This window comes from Pelecanus crispus, chromosome 2, assembly GCF_030463565.1.
Source record: "Pelecanus crispus isolate bPelCri1 chromosome 2, bPelCri1.pri, whole genome shotgun sequence".
Lineage (NCBI taxonomy): Eukaryota > Metazoa > Chordata > Aves > Pelecaniformes > Pelecanidae > Pelecanus > Pelecanus crispus.
The window spans coordinates 81390765-81414053 of record NC_134644.1 but is presented as its reverse complement, the minus strand read 5'-3'; the positions used below and the strand labels follow the sequence as shown (position 1 = coordinate 81414053).

Here is a 23289-nt window from a genome sequence, read left to right as displayed (position 1 = left end):
CTTATAAAACTTTTTCCTTGTTAAATCTCTGCTTATAATCATGTTGTCAAATTACTCTAATTTTATACAGATTGCTTTATTTTTTCTGTTTTATTAATGAGAGAACAGGGAACGAAATAGGAAAGAAGATAAACCTACAAAAGGCATATTCCTTTTATCTAGGATTTCAGTCATTATTTTTTCAGTCAATTTCTATTTAACTAAGGAGTTGAATAGGGCATTAAGGTATCAAGAGTGTTCCTTAATAATAAGCAGTTCAGAGCTATTGAATTGATTATTTTTCTATATAACAAAAAATATATAGTTGTTTGGGGGATTTTGGTATCTTTCAACTATTTCTTTTATTGGGTGAGAGGGCAATGAGTTAAGCATTCGTTATGAGTTAAGGGGTTGGGGGGAAGAGGAATTGTCATATTCTCCTAGAAGGTTAGCTGACGTTTTTGTAGATATGTAGGTTCTTCCCCATCCCCTTGACACCACCCAGCTCCCCCCAAATTCTTTAAATTTCCTAAAATCCCTAGGATTTTCTTTTTTCCAGTGTTAGGACTTTATAGGAATGCTTGGCCTATAGTCTGTATTAGATTTAGCAACTGGAATGTTATGCTTTACATGCCTGTTCCTAGGGGTTGAGCAGTTTGTTTACTGAGATGATATAAGTGATCCCAGTGGTTTTTATTGGCAGTGGAAGGCACACTGAATATTCAAAGCCAACAGCATTGATTTTAAAGAATACAAAAAAGTAACCGCTGTGAAACTGGTGAGACTTGAAACATTTCTGAGCAGTTTTTCCGCTTAGTGATTTGCTTCTCGGGTGTAAACCTTTCTCAATGCTTAAAGAGACCTGATACATATCTTCTACTGTGATATATCTAAAGAATCTACTGTAATTTTTTTCAAAAGAGCAAAGATGCTTACTTTAATGTTATAGTTAAGTTAGCCACCTTTGCTTTTACAGTGAAAGAATAATAATTTACATTTATATCATCCTGTTTCCTCCTGGGGCTTCACATAAGCTTCCCTCTTATAACACCAGCCTTCCAGAAATCCCATCTTCTGAAACTGAGAAGGCTGTAAGAAGGAGATGAAATTTCAAATCATTACTTATATTCCTTAGGTAGGGCATTGAAGCATATTCTGCTAGCACATGCTATTTTTGGTTGAAAGCTAATAGTTAATATGATTGCAGCCCATCTGTTGGATTGTTCCAAATGACAAAACAGAGATGAAGTATCTCACAAAGCCAAACCGGTGTATGTGCTAAATTGATACTTATTTTCAGAATATCACCACTGTTGACAATGCATTGGTCAGAAGCAAGTCTTGTTAAGTCTGCAGACTTCTATTTAGCACTCATAGACATGATAGGAATGTGTTCTTGTGGAGGGTAAGACCCATATGTTTTCATTTAGATAGTTTTCAGTAAGCTTTTAAATCTTGTTAAAGACCTTGCTAAGCTTGGTTTTGAATGATCAGTTGGGAAACATCATATTTAAAACATTTCTCTATTAAATTCAAATCTCTTGTAGAGATTGAATCTGGCAATTATAAAGAAAGAAAGAAATGGGAGGGAGGAACAAGAGTTCAAATTTGAAAGGTAGAAACCAGTTCACAAAACTGATTGTAATTCTTGGACCCATGTGAAAGAAGAGACATAATGTGGTTCAGTGCATTCATACTGTGTTCTGAGATTCCAGGAATGCTATAACTAATGAAACTATGCTTTTCTCAAGAAAATTTTATCGTCCTATGGATAAGCCTTGCTGTGGACATTTTTACTTGCCCAAGAATGTATTTGAAACGTACTATATTAGGGATGAATCCAGCAGTGAAGAAACTCATTCTATAGAAGCCCCATGTACGTAAGGAGTCAGATTCCTTTTTAGTATTCTTTGAGGCAATTCTGCAAGGTGTTCAGGACCTGAAAACCTGGAACTGGAAGTACTTTTGACCAAGGATTTAAATGTCTCCTTGTTGTTCTATCCACTTCTAATGACACACTGTTATCACTACCTATCAAATGGAATAAATAGACACATCTTAAGCATATACATTCATAGTATCTCCAGAGATCAATGATGACAACTGCAAAAGCACGGTGTCCCCATTGTACATGGGAAGGGAGTGCCAAGGTCACTCAGACTAACATGTTCCAAGTAGACAATTTCTGTTTTGTTGATAAGTCACGCTTTCCATTTGTCACAAAGTCTGTCCAAAGAGGTCAAAGAAATATTGGATCCATGCCTTCCGTGCTCTTTGAGAAAACTTTCAGGTTCAAAGTTTCTGCCAGGCAAAGAAGCTTCTTTCCCCTGCTCCAGTTGTTACAAAAACTCCTGGTGTTGTCTTCAAAAAAAGTTGTTAGTTGCATGGCTTTCTCTACTCAGTTGACATTACTGGTAGTTTTGGATTTTTGAGGTTAGAATGGAGCACCTGTCCTAGGTAACTAAATTAACAAAATAGTTCCTCCAAAGCATGTTCAAGAGCATCTCCTGCCCTGACTCACCACTGTCTTTATTGGTGTACAGGGAGACGAGCTTCCTCATTCAGGCAGTTAAGATAGTTGTCATAAATTAGGCTGTTTGAAAACTCTCATCTGTAGGTATTACCTAAGCTTTTTCTTCCACTGGACAAATGTTTAATCTTTCAGAAAGTGTAGCTTGTTTTTAGCCTTCATACACTTGCCTTTACAATAATTTCCATGAAGTTTTTACTCTCTCAGGTAGTCCCACTGAGCTTAGTGCACAAGTAAAGATTATTTCTATGAGTAATATCTATTGAATCTGATTCTGTATTTGGGTTTTATAACTCAGACCCTGGTCTTTTTTTGTGTTATGCATGCATGTCAATCCTCTCTTGCACATCTCTCTTAATGAGGTCCCTGTATTTTTTTTTTTTTTTTTATCTCCAGTCTTCCTGCTGGTCTTGCACAAAATAACGTGTATAAGGAGAGGGAAATAATGTGGTAATGGATAACTCTGCACCTTTTCCTGCTCTGCCCTGCTTCATTTGTAACTACTTAATCAATTGAATATTTTATGAAACTCTGTTACGTTGTTAACTTTGAAGTAGAATCAAGTTAAAATTCAATGTGTATTTATCTGTATTTGCCATGTTACTGCCCCTACACCGCACAGAGTATCTTAACAGTCCAGCATTTTTGGTGTTGGAGGTTTTAGTGGATAAAACCATTTTTTATTTTCATGAATGCCATTCTAGTCTAACCTGCACTCCAAAATTAAATGAGTTTAGTGGTCTGAGTCCTGTCCCTGGTGAACAATAGTCCACATTACAAAACCACCAAACAGGCACAAAGCTGGCAGTTTCTGCTTGGGGAAACTCAGACCCGGTCAGCGTGGAGGCACAATTACCTCACACCCCAGGGAGTGATTTTTCTGGGTGAAGATTGAGGTCATTCATAAGGCAATAGGGAAAAGCATCTCTTGTGAAACTGGTCTCTTCATCAGCCAGGGAGAGCAGTTCCCAGTGCTGCTGCCATGGGCTTATTGCTCGCTCTGGTTAAGAGGTTTTATAATCTGGGATCTCTGATTTAAGACCACTTCAGTTACATGTGCCATTTACTTTGTAGTAGAATATGTAAGCAAAGACCTTTCATTTTGGAGTGATGTTTTTAGCAGATTATTTGTTGGAATAAGTACCTTAATATAGGTAAATTCATGGTTCTGCTACAATTAGTAACTGTTTTGCCTTTACTTAGAGAGCTGGGATGTTACTGTGAATATGTGAAGGTGCTAGCCTTATGGTAAATATACTAATGTATGTTTATTAGTGCAGTATTGACTGTATCGCCTATTCATTAAGATGTTTTCCCAAGAGTTATTCTGACAGCAAAGCTGAGAGACCTTAAGTGGCTGTCATCTTCGTGCCAAATGGCTTAAAACAAAAAATGCTCAGCACTTCTCAGTAGATCAGTGCTCAATTTCAGCTGGGTCATACCAGGTTAACAAGCCAAAGTGTCAGGTTTCTTTTTTTTTCTTTTGGTTAAAAAAATAAAAAATAAAGTTTGTTTTCATTCATACCATTAGCTATTTCAGATCAAAACTGTGTGAGAACATTTTTGTTTTGGAGCACAGTAACACAATTTAGATTATTTCATACCTGTATTAACAATAAGTGTAAATTCAAATTAATCTAATTATTTTTATTTCATCTGCTGTGGAAATAAGCCTTAAACCTCTAGTGGTTACTGAATAGGGAAAGTGGCTTAAGGAGAAATGACTGCAGGGCTGGCTGTCTGAATCTGCAGAGAGCCTGAAAAAATACCTGGTAAGTGGCAGGTTTCTCACTGATTTCACTGTAATAGCTCAGCTTGTCCAGCTATGGTCATTTACTGTCTACTGCATTAGTAGTTACCCCATCACTGAAGACTAACAAAGCGGGGAATCATAGATTTGTACTATCTGACTTGGGTAGCGTCTCACTAACCTCTAGCTAAGATCATATACAAAGACTGTAACATTGCTATCACTCTAGAGCTCATTCCTGAAAGTCAATTATCAAACCAGAGGGGGCATAGGTAGAGTAATTCTTCCTTGGGTCAGGGCGATGGAGGAGATTGCTCTAAAGGTCCATTCCCCTCTCCCTTTTTATAACATTGGTGGTAAACAAGGAACATTTTTTCCAAAACTGTCATACAGAAGCAAAAGCCCTGGGTTGGAGAGAGGATGTAGAAGGAAGGAGGAACATGCCTCTGGGATGGGCACTGGTGGGAGAAAATTCTTCAGAGTCCAGGAGCTCTGCCAGCACATCCAAATAAACAGCCTGTAGCCACCAAACAAGCAGAGTGAGCTTCTTTCTAAGAGTTTTTTCTCTTGCCTGCAGATTGGGGTGGTCACAACACAACTCTTACCTTCAGCTTACTTTTTCCAGTCTTTAGTTTTCTTCTGTAACTGCAAAGAATAGAATTAATATATTTTTTAAGCACTCCGAAAGCTTAGACTCAAGCATTGTCTTGTGGCCTATGCCACAATCAAGCTCATCATAAAGATAATTGAGAACTACTGGAGTGGGGAGAGAAAGAAGAGTCTTGGCCCAGCAGTGTGCACTAGTTTATTATCACACATTGAAGCATATGTCAGCTGGAGGAGATGTCAGGTTTCTTTTGGATACCTCCACCCTTTGCTCTCCCACTTCATCATCCCCCTAACCTCTGTGCAAAAGCCACAGCTCTGGTACACCTTAGGTACAGTTGGAACCTCATTTGATAGCAGATATTTCTAGTCTTCTCTCCATTTTTATGTGTGGTTAAACTGCAAAACTTTGGACCCTGTTTAAAGTTTGTGGAGTTTTTTGATTTATGTTTGTGCTGTCATGCTGTCTAACCTAATTTTTTTTTTAAATATATTTTGGACAATTTTATCCAAATTCAAGTGTGTCAAAGATATTAAACCCAAGTGAATATCGTGAAAATTGTCAGCTGTGGAGATGAGAGAGAGCCTGATAATGCTGCCACTGTGCGGAGGCTTACCCTTACCCGTTACTTCACATGGGAAAACAATCCTGAGAGAGAGATCAGGGAACACCAGTCTTCTGGTTCTGCTATTTATGGAGCTACTTGTTTATTCTTAGAAATCCTTTGAGGGTACTTTTCTAAACTGAGAATCTACTCTGTACAAAAGTGTCTAGATGGTCTGTGACAAGTGACGTATTACTTTGGTTGTACATGATCACGGCATGTTCTGGTTCCCCTAGTAAAATTGGTGGGGTTTTATTTCTTTCTCTCCCCAAGATTTCTTTCGACCTAGCAGAATATACTGCTGACGTTGATGGGGTTGGCACTTTACGGCTGCTAGATGCTATTAAGACCTGTGGCCTTATCAACTCTGTGAAGTTCTACCAAGCCTCCACCAGTGAACTTTTTGGAAAAGTGCAAGAAATCCCGCAAAAGGAGACTACCCCTTTTTACCCGAGATCGCCTTACGGTGAGGACTGCTGATGGTGTGTGTGTAGTGTCTGTCTGTCTGTTCTCCCCGCTCATGTCTCAGGGCTGAAGTCATTTGGGTGTAAGATTAGAATGATGATAGAGCTAAAGTGACTAGACATGTTGAGAGGCATACCTTTATGAATTACTATATAAAAAGTATTTGCTGCCATTGCCTGGGGGTTGGAAATTAGCATGTCACTTCACAAGCCCATGTTCATTCAGCTCAGAGGTGGAGAGCTCTTGTAGAGAGGTGGGGGAAGGGTGGCTCTTCCTTCACTAAGGGTTGTGAGATACTGTTGAAGTGATAAGGTTTCATATTTTTTGTTGCCTAAATGAAAAACTCCCAAGAGCTCACTCCTTCCTTCATGAACACGCATGAAATTTGAAACACTTATTAAAGCAATGTGCATGGAGGACTTTGGTGATAAAGTTTCAAGTCAATTTGAGTGTTAAGGCACCAGATTTTTGCTTTTATTCCTCCAAAGTAATTTTTTTTTTTTTTTTTTATTAGCAGAGGTCACCACAGTGGCATATTTCACACGCTCTGGCTGTGTTAATTATATCGTAAAAGAAAAAGTGCTATGCTTGAGTGTGCATAAGAAAACAAGTGAGAAAGTGCCCTAACACTTCCTGGCCAGTTCAGAGGCTGCACAGAGAAGGAGTATTTTCCCATTCAGCTGCTGTTTCTTGGGCTGGATATTTTTTCCATATGAAATGTGACACATACATGGAATGAATCAAATTCTAATGCACTCTGCTGTTGAAATGTGGACTTCACCCTGTGTGTGAGAGAGATGTGTATGTGTGTCTGTCTGAGCTGCGTACAAGCAGAGTGGATATACGTAATGCTTTAAAATTATTTTTGTAGGGGCAGCAAAACTCTATGCCTACTGGATTGTGGTGAACTTCAGAGAGGCCTACAATCTTTTTGCTGTGAACGGCATCCTCTTCAATCACGAGAGCCCCAGGAGAGGTTAGAAAATCCACGTGAAACTGTTCCCAACTTTGCGTACATCTGACCGAAAAAATGAAACAATGCATCCACAGGTTTCATTTAAACTTGCCAAAATTCTGTAGGGAGGGTGTCATGACTTGTAGCCTGCTCATGGCATTTAATGCAGCCCTTCTGGCAGTCTTCAGAGCCTGCAGAACAGCAGCTTTCCCTTTCAAGCATCATATTCCATTACATAGCCCTCTGACACTGAAGGGAAGCTTGTGTATCTGATTTTGTGTATCAGTGCTCTCGAGAGACTGCAATAATGTCGTAATATCCCTGAGTTTTCTTTCCCTCTTGATAACAAGTTAAGGGTAAAATGTTAAAATGACACATTAAAAGACAGGTTTTCTAAATGTTTAGGTGGGCAACTGCATAACAGATGCAATTTCAGGTGTGACTTGTACTCAAGATTTTTACTTGTGTATAAATGTGATATCAAAAGGCAGAAATAGTAGACCATCTAAATTCATAAGACTAATAAGTAGAGCCTGGTATATTTTGAAAAATTTGTGGATTATGGCCCATACTTTCTGACAAGATGGCTTTTAACACATGGCTTTAAAATGCCTTTCTGTTTAACCCTTAACAGCAATGCAGCTTAAATTCCACTTAATCATCCCTTTTCCTCTTGCAGTACTTTATGAACAATTAATACTGGTATTTAGTTTGAGTAAGAGTCCACGGTTGATTAAAAGTCTATTATACAATGACAGTTTCCCTCTGCCCTTTTTAAAGTACTGTGACTGTAGAAAACACTCTAAAATTAAACTTCAAATTAACACAGAAAACTGGATTCTCAGTGCAGAAGCCTTTTATTGTGGTCTGTTTCTAAATGAAAAATAAATTCAAGTTTTACAGGAATGCAATTATCTAAATTATAGCCTGGCACAAAATATAATAATTTTAATCATACTTACAAATATAAAATAGACCATAATTGCAACTCTGCTTAAAAAAAGAAAAGAAGAGAAAAAACGTGTTGGTGTCAATAGGTTTTAAATATTGATTTCAGTCTTTGGGTGTCACAACTGCAAAACCTCATAGTACACCGAGTAGGCAGCATTTAGAGTAAGTGGTGCATCAAATACTTGGTGGTAGAAGTTGGTGCATCACTTCACTGGGGCAGATGACACTACAAGTTCAAATTTAAAAGAGAATCAAATTCACTAGATTGTTTCATTTTGAAGTCCTAATACTTTGTGTTTTTTAAACAGTTCACTGCAGTATATTCTTGGAGCACTGTAAGCTGATGTCCAAATTGCTCTGAGTTACCATTACGCAATTAAAATATTCTGACCAACGTAAAGAATGAGGGACTATGCAATGACAAATATTAGCTTCGCATGATTTCTAGTAACACTAAGGAGCTACGAGATGAGATGGAAATTATAGGAACACATTCACCATTTGTGCTGCTTCTCTATAGGCTTGTGCCATTTGGAAGGAGGAAAACTTCAGTGCTTGTTGTATTTTGATCCCTCTGACATTTGTTCCAGCTTTGACACTGCTGCAGTGGAGCTTCCAAGCTGAAGTCTCTTTTCAACACATTTAATGTCCCCGTGGGGAACTCAAGTCTATGCTTTGAAGTCTCAAGCTGTACTTTTGGTTGTGTGTATGTACTGGGTGCAGGTTTAAACCCCTTATGCCATGAACAGGAATCTTGTCTTAAAAATGGTTTTGATTGGCTCTGTTCACCTTAGCAGGAGTACATGTACATGCCATGGAACCAACTGTAACCACAGCCCAATGCCATTTGCTTAGTGTTTTTATGGGAGAAAGTCTGAAAATCTGTACAGAGAAGAAAATGGAAGAAAAGTAGTTTTGAGGTTGTTTCTCAATGGACATTCATCACTTTCCTAATGTTTTTGAAGACTGCAAAGGCACTTTGGGAGGAAAAGAGGATTTCTAACTGGGATTTCTAATTCCTGTACAGAGTTGGTAATATACACAGAAGTTTTAAAATGTCTTATGGTTTGGCCTTTTTTTTTTTTTAAATTCTATTGATTTCAGAGATTGGGAATACCTAAATACACCAATACATATTTTTTTCCAATATTACATACCATTATTCCAGTTGGTTTAGTGTTACACTGAATTGATCAAATACAATATCCCATTGATGGTGATACTAAGTGCCTCTTGTCCACACAAAACATAACGCCTGGGAATCAGTGGAGGGCAGAAGGCTGTGGCAGTGCCACTTGCTGAGGTGCACAGTTGATCTGTCCCGGCAGACAGTGCATATTTTTTCCCCATATCTGAAGTGTTCAATCATACTTCCGAAAATTTCTGTAAGCTTCCTACAGTGAATGTATTTATAGGGAAAGACTGTGAAGGGACTAATCCTAGTATTTCTTGTAGGCAGGGACCCATGAGGTATGTTACACTAAGGCAATGGTAAGGATGAGCAGAATGCATTTTTGGTACCTGGCAGCCTGTGTTGTGGACTGTGATCAAACACAGAAGTATTTGTAGGTGAAGTACCAGTACTCATAGTGAAGGATGATGAATTGCAGTTGTCTGCCCAGTGGCTGGTAGCAGCTGGTCACTGAGGCTGAATTGAACACACAATTGTAAAGAGTTTGTTTCGTGATCTCTCTTCATATAGTGTTCAGATATTACACTGCTGGGGCAGTGATATACGAGCCTAGTGAAAATGCGAGCTGTCTAATCCCAAGAGATGCTTCCTTGAGAAAGGAATTTAGGAATATACACCTCTTATTTCAGAATACCAATTCTTCTCCTTAGCCTTCCTGGTTTTAACTCAGAAAGGAGCACCAGTAGTTAATCTTATGTAGCCTGTATAATAGTAAGGAAGTCTACGCAGAGTTCATAAGGGTAAAGAGTGCTTAAGTCTAATGTGAGAGGTTTCCTATTTCTTGAAATTACCAAGGCTTGAGAGAAGTGCTGGCACTGAGAAGCTCATTTGATTTGCTGCTTTTATCTTGCTCTATAAGAGAAAGACCATCACGGGAGTAGTTCTTAAGATGTGACACTATACTGCAAATCTGAACACTTAAGTTTGCTGTGTGGGCTTGCTTTTAAGTCTGATGTTTCATGTTATGACAGGCACAGTGACTTTACAAAAAACACCAGTGATAAATTTCAGGTTGGTTGAGCCCACTGTCTGAGCCTTACATCTTAATTTGGGAATAGTACAGCATTATTAAATTGCACAAATACTTGGCTACTCAAGAGATACATGTGTATGTAACAACAGAGAATATTATCTAAAATCTCATATGGTGTAAAGTGAGTGGCTATGTTAGACTAATCTTAATAAAATATACCTCTACTTTGAGCCTTTCTGTAGTATTTTCCTTTCTAATTTTTTCTTTGTATTATACATACCGCCTTTCATTTCTTAGTCATTTTTATAGTTTTATAAGACGATAGAGTCACTTTTTGACCAGTACATGTTTTTCAGCTCACATAAATCAACACAGCTGCACCGAAGTGAACAGGGTCATGTTGATTTATGCCAGCTGAGAGTCTGGCATAGTATTTCCAGTAATGGTCTGGTAATGCAAGATAAGCATAATTTGCTTGCTTTGGGAAAAAATACCTGTATTAGCAGTATACCTTGCTAAAGCTGATTTCTTCAGTTACCTGGATAAAATTGATGAAAGTGTAACTCAAGTGTTTCCTGATTTATGCAATGCCAAAGGAGAATGGGATCTTCCATTTCTGAAGCTTATTTATTGTCTAAATGTGACACGAGCTGAAAAGCAAAATGGTCTCTACAGTGGTAATAAGCTAGAAGGTGACCTCTGTTTCCAAAAACAATCAAACAAAAAAAAACCTAAAAAACTTTCCTAGGATGTTGCATTTTTGTTTTGTTTTGTTTTGTTGCAAGACAAGGTTATGGGATATGAAATGGGGGAGGTAGTGACCACCAAGTTGCTGGAGGTGGTTGAACATGGCTCCCAGTATAACCAGTATGGAAATGTCTGCCCTATAGCAATATTGGCAAGGTATTTCTGTTCAGTGAGTTCCACGGTTTTGACAGTGGAAGAATGAGGCAATTAGCAAATCTAGTTTTCAGGAAAGCTGGGGCTCGATCCAAGCCTTTTTTACACCACTGGAAAGATTCCTGGTTTTTTGTTGGGTGCTGGATCTCACTAATACCTTCTTTTCTGAGTGAGAAAGCAGACTAAATGTTGACAGTGTCATTTGTTTCTTCCCATATTTTTTTTTCTCCTCAGTTCTGTGTTAAGAAGTTTTCTCAAGTTTACAAGATGTGCCTTTGGATGTCTGAGATAACTTTCTGATTTGGTTAACCACTTCATTGCTTGCCTCATCTGATCTTTATCTGCCAAGATGTACAAACATGTACAGCATGTTTCCTGACACAATGAAACAGAAGTTTTGTTTGTTTTTTGTTGGTGGGGTTTTTTTCCCTAAGTAATAAATACTTTGACTCCACACATGACATCATAGTGTAGATCATTCAGTAGGGAATTTTTGTTTGTCTGATACCAACCCTGGTAAAGCAGTTGTCATCAGACCAATGCTGTATAGCCAGAGGGAAAGGATACAACTGCTCATTTCTGTGATCTCTTTCAGCCGGGGAGGAAATGGCTAGGTGTTAGATTGCAGGCTGAATGTTGTCAAAGTACATGTAGTAAGATTAAAATGAAAAGAAATCATGATTTAAAGAGAATGGGGAGTGTTCTTTGCTTTTATTGTGGATCACAAGTTTGCCGGGGGACGGGGACAAGAGGTTCCCCTACTCACTGTAAATATGTTGGGTATCTTTTGAATTTATGTTTTTTGTTGTTACCTTTTTTTTTTTTAACAAGCTTTCAGTCTCCCTTTTGCCTCTATTTCATAGAGAAGGCAGAAGCAGATGGTGACATCTGCTACTGACTTTCACAAGAAATCCCTACAATCCCTACTGTAACAGCTGCTCTTCTGTATCTCCTATAAAGAGATGTAACCAACATCTGCCAGATTTCCCTTTCTCATTTCTTTGGCTGAGGAGGCTGATTGCAAGTCTTCTTACACACTTTCTGTGCAAGAGGAGCTTGGTCAACCTAGTAACATTAGAAACACTAAGGGCTTTTGCTGGTGCTCTTTTTGTAAGTTTAGGCCTGTGAAAGACGTAAGTCTGTAAAATTTTCAGTGCAAAGCTATGTCTCTTTCACTTAATACAAAATCTCTGAACCCATGGGTATATCTGAATAGCAAAAGTCAGCAGAGTGTTGCTTGTGTCTTGCTGACTCCTTGCTGGATGAGGAGAATGCAGGCTGGCCAGTATCATCAGGGATCGTCTGTCTAGCATATTGAAAACTTGATGGCAAGGTACCATGGCCAATGTAAAAGGAGTTACTCAGACAGTTGTGTGCTATAGAGCCGCCAAGATCATTTCATGCTTTTTAGTTTGCATGTTTCAACAGAGAAAGCATGCAGTGTCCTGAAGACATGCATTCTTACTGGCTTTTTCTCCCTGTTGTGAGGCTGATCCTGCTAAGTGATCCATGCAGGTGTTTTCTTATCTACACATACAGTCAAATGTCAGTGGGGATAAATGTGGGCACTAGGGTCTACTTGTACAGTTGGATTTGCAGTAATATTGACTGTAATAATAGAGAATTGCCAGGTAATACCTCTCTGCTATTTTACCTAAGTACCTGTGTTTTTCCCTTGAAAAATATCTGACTACAAAATAAGTGAGTTCAGTTAATTCTGCTGGTGTTGAACCTGATACTGACTAAGTAGTACTGATCAGAGCACATCACAATATATGGAGATATTTGTCTAATTTTTATGTTGCTAATAAGTCATCTTAAACTTCTAGTGTAACTTTCCTAGTACTAGCCAATACTGATATATGAAGGCGATACAATCACACCAAAATACGAGTGGACTTCCTTCTGTGAGGTTGTGTTTTAAAAGCAGTACCAGACTTCTGAAATAAGCACTGAAGGTTGAGAACATTTCTGCATGCACTTAGCTTTGGGCATCCAAGTAGTCCAGGTCAGTGCCATGGAACTTGTCATGTATGGGAACGAAACAGTCATGTACATGAACTGAACCAGGATATAAAAAGAAATTTTTCTCAAATGAGTCACTGATGAAGGAAGAGGCTGTGTTGAACAGTCTAATTACTGAAAATTTTTTGATTCAGTCTTCGCAATGATAGTTTGTGGGAATCCTTACCATCTCTTCATTTTTTTTCTTTTTTTTCTTCTCAATCTCGAAGTAGCCCTGATTCTACACTTCTCTATCTGATGTGCTTTTCTGGGGTCTATCACCAGTTTATCTAAGTAGTTATGGATATAGCTCGTACAAAAACTAAGCAATTTCTTGCCTGTGGGTTTAGATTTTTGGAACAGCTGCATTCGCAACCCAGATCTCTCCTTGAGCAAATTATTATCTTATCAGATGCATCTTTTTGTCATTAAATCATGTGCTCCCTTGTGGCTTATACTGTGTTGAGAAGAAAGTAGATTACAGTTTTTGGTATTTTCCATGATTAATTTCAACTAGTTTTTTTAATCTCAAAAAAAAAAAAAAAAAAAGCAGAGCATCCACACAATTTACAAAATGTCAAAACTACTAAATTTAGAAAACCTTACCATGTAGTTCTTAACATTTCTCAAGTTATATTAGCAGATATCAGTGTTAGTTTCTTAAACTAAGAATTTGCAGACTTTTTTCCTCTAATGAAATATCAGCCCAAAGCTTTGAAATAAAATGTTATGGAAGATATGGAAGTCAGCAATGGGAAATTGAGTGGTCAGAGCATGTATCTCACCTGTAGTGTTCTTATGGCTTCGTTAATGCACAAACTTGTAGCAAAGTTTTTAGAAACGATGTGTTTAGGTGCCTATTTCCCTATTTTGTCCCCTTTGTTACATTCATTTATCCCCAGGCAAAACACAATGGAAAATGTGACCATTCTGCATTTTTGCATATGTATAAATGAGAACATGAACTGAAATACAGGCAAGAATTGGGAGTTTTATATCTTGCCTTTTACAAACTTGGTTAAAGTGAATGTGGAGTTTGCAGAAGGTCAGAAGAACAGAACTGCCATAGTGGTTTCAGCCAGAAGTCCGTTTAACCCAAGTTATCCCGTTGCCCTTGCTGGAAGATTAGGGCAGAGTATAGGAGATGGTATAGGTACAGAGTAGTCATTTCACACCCCAGTAGCTGAGGGGTAAGAGACCATGCATGAAAGACACACCCCAGTCCACTGCTCCCCCAGACCAGGGCTCTGTTGGAATTCAGTCCAAGCTGCTGCATGAGACCCTTTCTGAAGGAAACCACTTTAGCTGGGGAATACACCTCCTTTGAATGCATGGTTAAGTCATAGCTCAGGTGTACCCAGAGTCTAGGACAAGAGAGCATATTGCAGGTTACAGTTTCCCCAGACGTGGAGACTCAGCCACAGCCAACTACATCTCCATTTCTTGTTTTTGTCACTTGAGCCACTTTTTCTTGCAGTTGCATCTACATGATTATTTCATTGTGTTGTGATTCACTAAGATTTCCTCCTGCATTTTCCCTCAAATTTAAATAATGTCATTGTCTTTCTGAAATAGTCAGAGGCAAGAAAGGAAAAAAAAAATCACACAAAGACCAAAGGTCACATCATTATTGCAGGGGGTATGTTGCATAAATGAATCTATCTTACATTGTTGATATTCTGTAAGTAATGAATGCTAAGTATTTTATTCACTGTTATTGTACGAATTGGCTTAGAGTAGACTTGGTAGTGTGGGTTAATGGTTGGACTGGATGATCTTAAAGGTCTTTTCCAACCTAAACGATTCTATGATTCTATGATTCTATGATTATTTCCTGAACTTCTGAAGACTTGTGTCTTGCTATGATTCTTCACATAAATGCTCTCGAATATATACATTTCTCGTGCAATATACTAGTGTAATTCTGTTTTGTCTACTTCCTAGTATGTAACCCAACATCAGTGATGCCCACATTCCCTGGGAGTATGAAGTAACGACCATTAGAAATTGTTTACAGCTCATCTTCAGAGTGTATCACTGCAGAGATGTTACTAAGTATGTGAGACTCTGTAGGCCTTATTCTGCAACCTTCAAATTTTGGGCATCGTCTACCAGGTGCAGAAACTTGAAAGCAGGTTCATAGACACAGCTTGTACATATACAGTGACTGCCACACTTACCAGGCCCATCTTCATATCTGAAACATTTTCTCAGCAGTGTGCATCCTGTTTTCCTTAAAATAGCTCTCCCAAAGGCTAACAGTTCCCTCTCATTAGAACTCTACTTAGTTTGCCTAGCATAATTTAAGAAAATATTTTAGAAGTAGATCCATTAAAAGTGCATGTTGTTCCAAGAAAGTTATTTGAAATTAACCCACTCAGTCATTTAAGATATGGGAAACTGAACAGGAGAGACTCTAATTCACAACAAAACAGTTCCACTATTAGTGGTTCAAAAAACACTTCAGAAGGAAATGTCAACTGATTATTATGCAGTAAAATCTTCAGGATTAACTAAAAACAAATAAATGAGAAATGCAAGGTAATCAGATGTCATTTCTGATAAGATTCATCATATAGTGGCATTTTATAGCAGTGTCATAGGAAGGTAAGCTACTTTATCCAAGGTCAGAGAGAAGGTTAGTGCATTTAGTCAGAGCTTGGTTTGAACTTAGGAACAATTTTTTTTTTTTTCTGCCTTGATTGCACTAAGTCTTTACTGAAAGTTCCCAGAATGGCGTGTTTAAAAATACGAAGCAAAACCACACAGACAAACACTGCATGTATAGGTAGTTTGATTTCAGACTGTTACATGCGTTATGTACTTTTTGGGGGTGCATGAAAGCTTTATATTTATAAACATAACCTGTGTCACTTTGAAATAGCTGAAAATCTCAGAAGTGGGACAGACTGCTGATTTGTGTCAGTCTTGTTCATCTAACTGCAAGTATTTTTTTGAGCAGATTTTAACCTCTGTTACAAGGACTTATAGCAGTATATACCGTCAGTTATAGGTGTTTCCCACACTGTTGCTGTGTGCACACCTTGCCAACCATGCTGAAATATTTCCTTTTCAAGGATTTGCCTTTCATAGACACTTAAAATTTAATTATATCTTCTACTTAATTGTTAGGCACTAACCAGCAAATGAAAGCCGTGTCCAAAAGCATGAGTATTCTCAAAGAGTTTACAAGTATTTATTGTAATTAAACCTGATACCACATGCTATTTAGGTGTTGCAATATCAGTTGCATATTTTGATCTGTATTGTATCTCACCCCTATAGAATGATAGCTGTTAAAACAAAAGGTTGTAGGTCGCAGTTAGCAAGTTTCCCATGAAACCCTTCAGGGTTGCTCTTTGGTATGGGAAAACAAGTTAAAACGAAGCCAACAGAGAGAATTACAATATCATGGTTTTTCTTCTTTCTCTTAATTTTTTCCCTAGCACATGTGAGTTTGAGAACCACTGCTATAGAAATGCTGCAGGAATGCTGATAGATTTTTGGGTTTGATGGCGAGAGCTTGATTTCATTACACTAAATGTGAGTAGATGTACAAGTAGTAAAAGAATTGTCCAGCGAAGTAACTCAGACCTCCAGTTTACATCCTTTTTTTCTCATTTATATTAAAAACCTTACATTCAGAGAGATTTAAGGTGTTTATTCATTGCATCAATATCCATCAATAGACAGATTGAGAGTATTTGCTAGAAGCTTTAAAATAAATCCTATAGTAATCCCAAGTCTAGGCAGTGTGAATCTGGAAAATTCAGAGCTCATTTTGGATTTAAAACAAATCCAGTTGACATGAGAAAAACATCAGTAACACAGAGAAACATTTTGTTATGCATTTGTTTTTAAAATTTTTTGAAACAGTTGCTTTTAAATTATAAATCTTCTTTGTGCTTTCTTGCTGACACCTTTCTCTTCTCAGCCCCACCTCATGCCCATATTGTGAGTCATTGATAGGCATCTATTAGGGGTACTTGAGTTGCCTGGTATGCTATACGCTCTCACTTACACTGAGTTTCTATTTGCTGCAAACTGTAAAAAAAAAAAAAAAAAAAAAAAAAAAAAAAAAAAAAAAAAGACAAGATCTTGTTACCGTTATTGCAGTTCTTCAAGATAAATGGAGACATCGTGTACCTTCAAAGATCAGAAACAGTCCTTAAACTTCCCAAATTTTATGTAATTCTTGAAAACTGAGTAAATTGAAAATTATCCCTGGTGTTAAGCACTTTGTTAGTAAGGGATGGTATCAGTGATATACTTCATTTTAAGCATTTACGCTGAAGTGTCATTGAATCTTGAGCAAAGCCAATCCTGTGACCATACCAGGCATTTGAGTTTGCAAATACTCCTTTTTTCCACGATGTGCTTGCATAAATAATGCATGCATCTGTCATTGAAAATCAGGCCAGTAATTGCTGATTTTAACATGTTTTTCAGCAGGAATGTGACTTCCTTTTCTCAAATCCTTGCATTGATTTTTGCCATCCTCTAGGTATGTTGTAGAGAAAGGAGATGGCAGAAGTGTTCTGTCCCTTCTTTAACAGGGGAGTGGGATAGACTGGTGCTAGTTATGTGATTTGTTGTTGTGCTCTATTGGGCTAGTCATTCAGGTATCATGGACAAACCTCTGCCCTCTGTAAGGTCTAAAATTAGGCAGTATACGCACTTCTTCTTTTCTGAGTAGCAGAATGGTGTGCCACTGTGTGTCCTGGGCCATAACCTGTCCAGATACACTGTGATTTCCAGGTAGTGATTTGAATCATCTGACTTTTGGTGAAAATTTGTATGTGCTTGTCATGCATCTGGGCTAGAAGGTGGCTCCATGTGTCTCTTTTATATTTGGTGTGTCCTCATGGAAATGCTAGTGTTCCTACATTTAGGAGAGTGTCTCTGCCTTCAGCTCATCATGGTCTAGCATCACTGTCCTTGCTGTGTTCTAGTTCATGGTTTCTATTTGCAGTGCTCCTCAAGTTTCAGATACTCTGTTTTCTAACACAGTTTTAATGCTCTCATAGTCTCAAGTCCATTTCTTTAAATCATATGTAATGGACACCAGCTAGTTTGTGTTTTGTTTGCATCTTCAGGTGAGGATGCTACTGTGAATGAGTCCATTAACGAGTAAACTGAGCATGTAATACAAATAATTGGCATTTTTCTTGTTTTCTTGTTTGAGTTTTGCACAAAAAAAAGAAGTGTAGCACATATACAATTCTTTTATTTTTAGCATATTTAATGGTCCCCACAGACCATGCAATATTTAAGAAAAACAGAGCAGGATTGGTGTAACAGTAACTCAGGCTGGGAACCTGAAAGCTTGATTTCATGTAACAACAGTAGGCAAATGCTACCTTTGCTGCCTAGTTCTGAAAGTGCTGGTGTTACTAAAGAACTGGAAACAGTTTTTGTTGTGCTGGTGAATCCAAGATCTATTGCCAAAATAGTGTCAGAAAAGTAACCGATAAATAACAGGTCGTTATTAAATTTTTACTTGTGTCTCATAATGATGCTTTTCTTAAGAAAAGTATCATAATCTTAAACTGCACTTAAAGGAAAAATAAGCTCTTTGTTTTGAAATCATGAGATGAAGCAATTCTGGGTTTGAGTTCATTAGTGTGCTGCAGTTATTGCACAACTTTGGTCTACTTGCAAGTAAGTTAAGTGTCTTCTGTCACTTTGGTTCTCCAGGTTCTTTGTGGGTTTGGTGGTGTGGTGATATCATCTGGTTTACGATCACATTTATAGACAATGATAACCAGGCATCAACACCCATGAAGAACCCACAGAGTCATCAGGGAATGTTCATTCATTTTTTCCAAAATTATGCATGTGTGTGTGTATGTGGATGATTCTTGAAAATGGCTGCCTGTACATGAAAGTCTGGTGAAAGAATTAGTAAGTTCAGTAAAATTTGCTGTAAAAGCAGAATAAATTAAAATTGTCCAAATTGATAATGTACATGAGGGTTCATTCAAACTTAATGTTGTTTCTACTGGTTAAAATCAGGTAGTTTAATATTTAATATAAAAAACTTGGTATTGAATAAAAAAATTCTGAAAGATTTAACACTTTTAAAAATATGCTTTTCCTCTAGAGTACTAAGAGGGGAAAAATCAGAACATTACTCTTCAGTCAATTAAGGGAAAGGCCTCTTATTATTCTGTAGCCTATCTGGAAAGAAATGCATATGCAGCCACATGATGCAGTAAGTTCTTTTTGAATGTTTCTGCCTTTTATTACACAGAGTATTATAGCCATGATCCTACAAACACTTACAGAGGCATCTTCATGCTTACAGGCTCTGACTCAAAGTCTGGTTCTATTGATTTTAAAAAGAAAGTTATTACAGTAAGTGAATAATAGCTCAGTTGCCTTGATCAGATTTTCAAACCTGCTGTTTAATGACAGGAGCATTCAGATTTTTCAAAGCACTGGGAGGCTTACATATTGAACAGGTGAACACTTTACAGAAGGCTTTCAAGACAGAAGCATAATGTTAATGGTTTTAAGAGGACCTGATAATTCCTACTTCTAAAAGCAGAACTAGTCAACTACTTAATTATGTAAGCAGCAGCTACCTGGAAATGTTTCCTTAGCCTCATTTCCCTTTTACTCTAAAATAATGTTTGTGGGGAAAACTGCTAAGTTTAATATAATTCATTTAAAAATGAAAGAAAAGTTATGTTTCCTGTAGTACAAGAACATGTGCTTGTGACGCTTGAAAAATACCAGTAATTAAAAAAAAAAAAAAAAAAGTAAAACATCATGAAGAACCAGTAAATGGTTTGGTTCAGATCTGATTTTTCTTTGACTCTGACTCAAGTCAGTTCAGTTTGGCCAGATCAATAATTATTTATCTTCCTTAGTATTTCTGAAGCAGTTCAAGCTGAAAAATACAAAATTTTGAAAAGTAAAGGTACGTGGTAAGGGAATTTCCTCTGGGAAATTCTCTGTTAAACAATTATTCTGATCCAATAATTAGGTATTTTCTTCTTGGTTCAGTTCTGGGTTAGGTTCAACAAAGACTTTGGTTCAGGTAAGAGTTGTGGTTCAGTTCCCATTTTACGAAAAAAAAAAAAAAAAGCAGTTAAGACAATTTTCAATTCAGTTTGACTCTGGGGAAAAAAAAAACCAAACAGCTTTTTCAAAATTTGGTGCTGCTTAGTTACATTGTGCATTTCACTCTGCTTGGGTAAACTGCTTTATTTGGTTGTAGTATAGCCCAGGCTGACATGTGCACTGTACGGTGCTGCAGTGTTTGACTAACATGTAGTGCCAAGGAATATGTGGGTTCAAGGAGAAAGATTTTACTCGGATTAAAATAAATTGTGGCAATAATCTGTATGGATTTAGTACTAGGCTGAAGTAGATAGGAGAGAGCTTGTGTTTGTGTCTAGATCCACATGACATTGTGCCTTTGAGAAGATCAAGGAAAATTGGGTGTTAAAAAAAAAAAGGGGGGGGGGGAAGAGAGACAATATAAAATCTGAATCTTGAACCTGCATTTTTATAACCTTATCATATAAAATGGGTAAAGAGAGTACTTTGTCATGAATAAAATACTGTTTACTGAATTCCATTGAAACTCTTGAGAATAACTTAAGTATTTAACTTCATTTTAGTAAGCCGATATGCCTGTAGTGCTGGCTACTTTTAAATCCCTCAGCAAATTTTTTTGTCATGTTTAAGTTTATTATTTCTATATAATTACTCAGAATTTGACTGTTTTTTCTTTTTCAGCAACTTGTTTGGGGTTTTCTTTTTAACTGACAGGTGAGATGTTAGGGGACACGAGTGGTTTCTTTAGCAACCTCTTCTGGGCAATGCAGAAACATGACTAAGAAGCATTTTTTTCTGATGTGCTGTATTTTAACTATTTTAAAATAAACCAATGGGTTGAGGGTTTAAAAATTTAGTATAACTTTATCCATAAGTGCTTCCAAAGTGTGGATGGTATTGATTGGTGTTAACTGATGTGTCACAGTTCAGCTTCATTAGGCATCTGCACATTTGTGACACTCAGCAGCTCAAGAGATGACGTTGCAGAGTTTATACAGTTCCCTTTTCCAGAACAGTGCTGTGACCACTGCTAGCCCTTGCATGGCCATGGGAAGAACAAAAACCAGAGTGGGCAGAACCATGCCACAGGGAGTGCAAAAGGACATGATGGCCCCTTTTGTCTAAAACCTCTTTTTGAAACCCCTCCCAAAGACACCAGTCCTGCATGTAAATTCACATCCCTGTCCTTCAGGCTCAGTTCTGCCCGTTCCTGACTCTGTGGGCTTTAACACCTCTGTCTCTGAGGAGGAAAGCCCCTGCTTCCTCAGGAGACTTGGAGAAAACTTCACAAGAAGATCAGTTACCCTCAGCTCATTGTTCCTTTAGGTTTTTTTCATAGGAGACCAGGTTAAGTCTATTGTTATTTGCCCATCATGTGACATCAGGCAACTCTGCAGCTGCTTAAATTTGAATTGAAATAGCTGTGGAAAAGATGAGGACTCCCTGTCAGATGAAATAACATGTATGTTCAAGAAAATCATAAATAAGCTGTTTTTTTTTTTTTTAGTAGATCTATCCTGTATCATAACAATTGCCAAAGTGTTTACTCACAGGCGCAAAATACTTAGAGAGTCTCCTTAATCTCCAATTATTGTTGCCCTCTCATCTTGACCTCTCTTGAAGTGTTTTATAAACAATTTAAAGAATAAATGAAGTATTAGCAACAGTTATTATAGAGCAGGCAAAGTTATTTGCTTTCCTTGAGTGAAGGGATATAATTTATAAAGGACTGATTACACTCATCTGTTTTCTGGGTAGCCTGTAAGTTTACTTTACCATGGCAAGGCAGAATAACAGAGAAATTGTGTCATGGGAGCCAAGTAAGATATTGTAGCGGTAGGAAATCCAATTGCCTTGTTTTACAGCCATTTGTCTTGTCCGTCGTTTCTGTCAAATGATCATTTGAATCAAAAGCGTTTAAAGAGATTTTCTTCCTTTGCGGTAATGAGAACAACAGAGACTTTTATGCTGCAGGACATTCCTACTAGGTCTTTCCTCCTCTAACATGGCTACCTGCCAGTCCTTGTTATTATTAAAAGTTGCTTCATTTAGTACATTTTATGAAGTGGCTCTGCCCGGCTTTGTGGCTGTCACTGAGGTTATGAGTCAAGAAGGAGAGCAGGAGTGGAGAGCTCTGAATCAGTGGAGTTTAGCAGCAGAGAAGCAGTTTAAACTGAGAATGTTAATGTGTAGCTTTTAACTTCAAACCTACTCTTTTCAGCCTATGCATTCCTATCAAAAGAAAAATACCGCGGAAAGCATGTTTGATCTCTTTGCCTTACTGATTTGAAGACGTTGCTCCTCCCTTGACGTTTGTTTACAAAGCTCAGTACTAGCAAAACTCCCTTGCGAGCCATGACGGTTGCCTGGGTGCAGAACCTACAGACGAGAGGTTGGGGCAGAGGTTATTTGACTCCAGCTCTCAGAAAGAAGGGCCTTTTCTAGGTGGGAACAGCTTAAGGATTTCAGAAGCTCCCTCTGTAAGTCTGCAGGCCATTCCCACCTCTGCTGTGCACTTCTGTCAAGCCGGGATGAAATGAGATGCGAGGGTCCTGGAATCATCAAAACAGCGGAACCTGTTGGCTCCCACACAGCTGGAGCTGGGAAAAAGATGCCGGTTCTTCCTCTCTTATGTGGCTTTTTTCTGTCCCTTTTCCAATCTCCCTGTGAGGCAGACAGAGTGGAGGCAGTAGAGCAGCAGGGAAGAAGAAAGGGTGACAGCAACTGTCTATTCCACGTCAGAGGACAATTTCGTAGTGTCCTTTTGCAATTAGAAGAACATTTGTCAACCCTGACATCTGCCAGCCACAGTTCTGCAGCCCCTGGAGAAGCTTATCTTAGTGAAGTGCCTTTGTTTTCCCAAGCAGATATGAGAGAAGGCACTGTCATTTCCAAGATCAGCATTTGAGTGAAGAAATAGGGCAGGATGTTGTTGTAGACACATATACAGTTACATCTTCATTTCTAGTACTTCTGGCAGAAGCAGGGAGGATGAGGGAGATATGTTAATAACAGGCGGTTGGTGTCAGCATGATATGATTCAAAATCCTACAGTAAGTTTCTTGCAGGTCTAACACCCTTAGAAAATATCTCTTAGCAGCTCTAAGACACTTCTGAACTATTCCTTAGCTTTTACAGTCATCATTTTAAAATAGTCAGTAAATTCTGTGGGTAAACATGTGGTACGTAATCAGTGAAAGGGTTGGGGTCCTTATTCAGAAGAGTGTGGTCAGAGGAAATCAGAGTTTGAGAGCTGATTCTTTGCCTGCTGTATCTGGAGCCTATGGGGGTGCTCCGGGGAACAAATGTAG

At 38.0% G+C, this 23289-nt stretch overlaps 1 protein-coding gene across 1 annotated transcript in view; it reads left to right on the top strand.

The window, feature by feature from the left end:
- The window catches only part of GMDS (GDP-mannose 4,6-dehydratase), a 435214-nt gene that overhangs the window by 170229 nt on the left and 241696 nt on the right, over positions 1-23289 (top strand). The window contains 2 exon segments of the mRNA XM_075705676.1: positions 5744-5936; positions 6807-6911. Coding sequence (XP_075561791.1) covers positions 5744-5936; positions 6807-6911 — 298 coding nt within the window.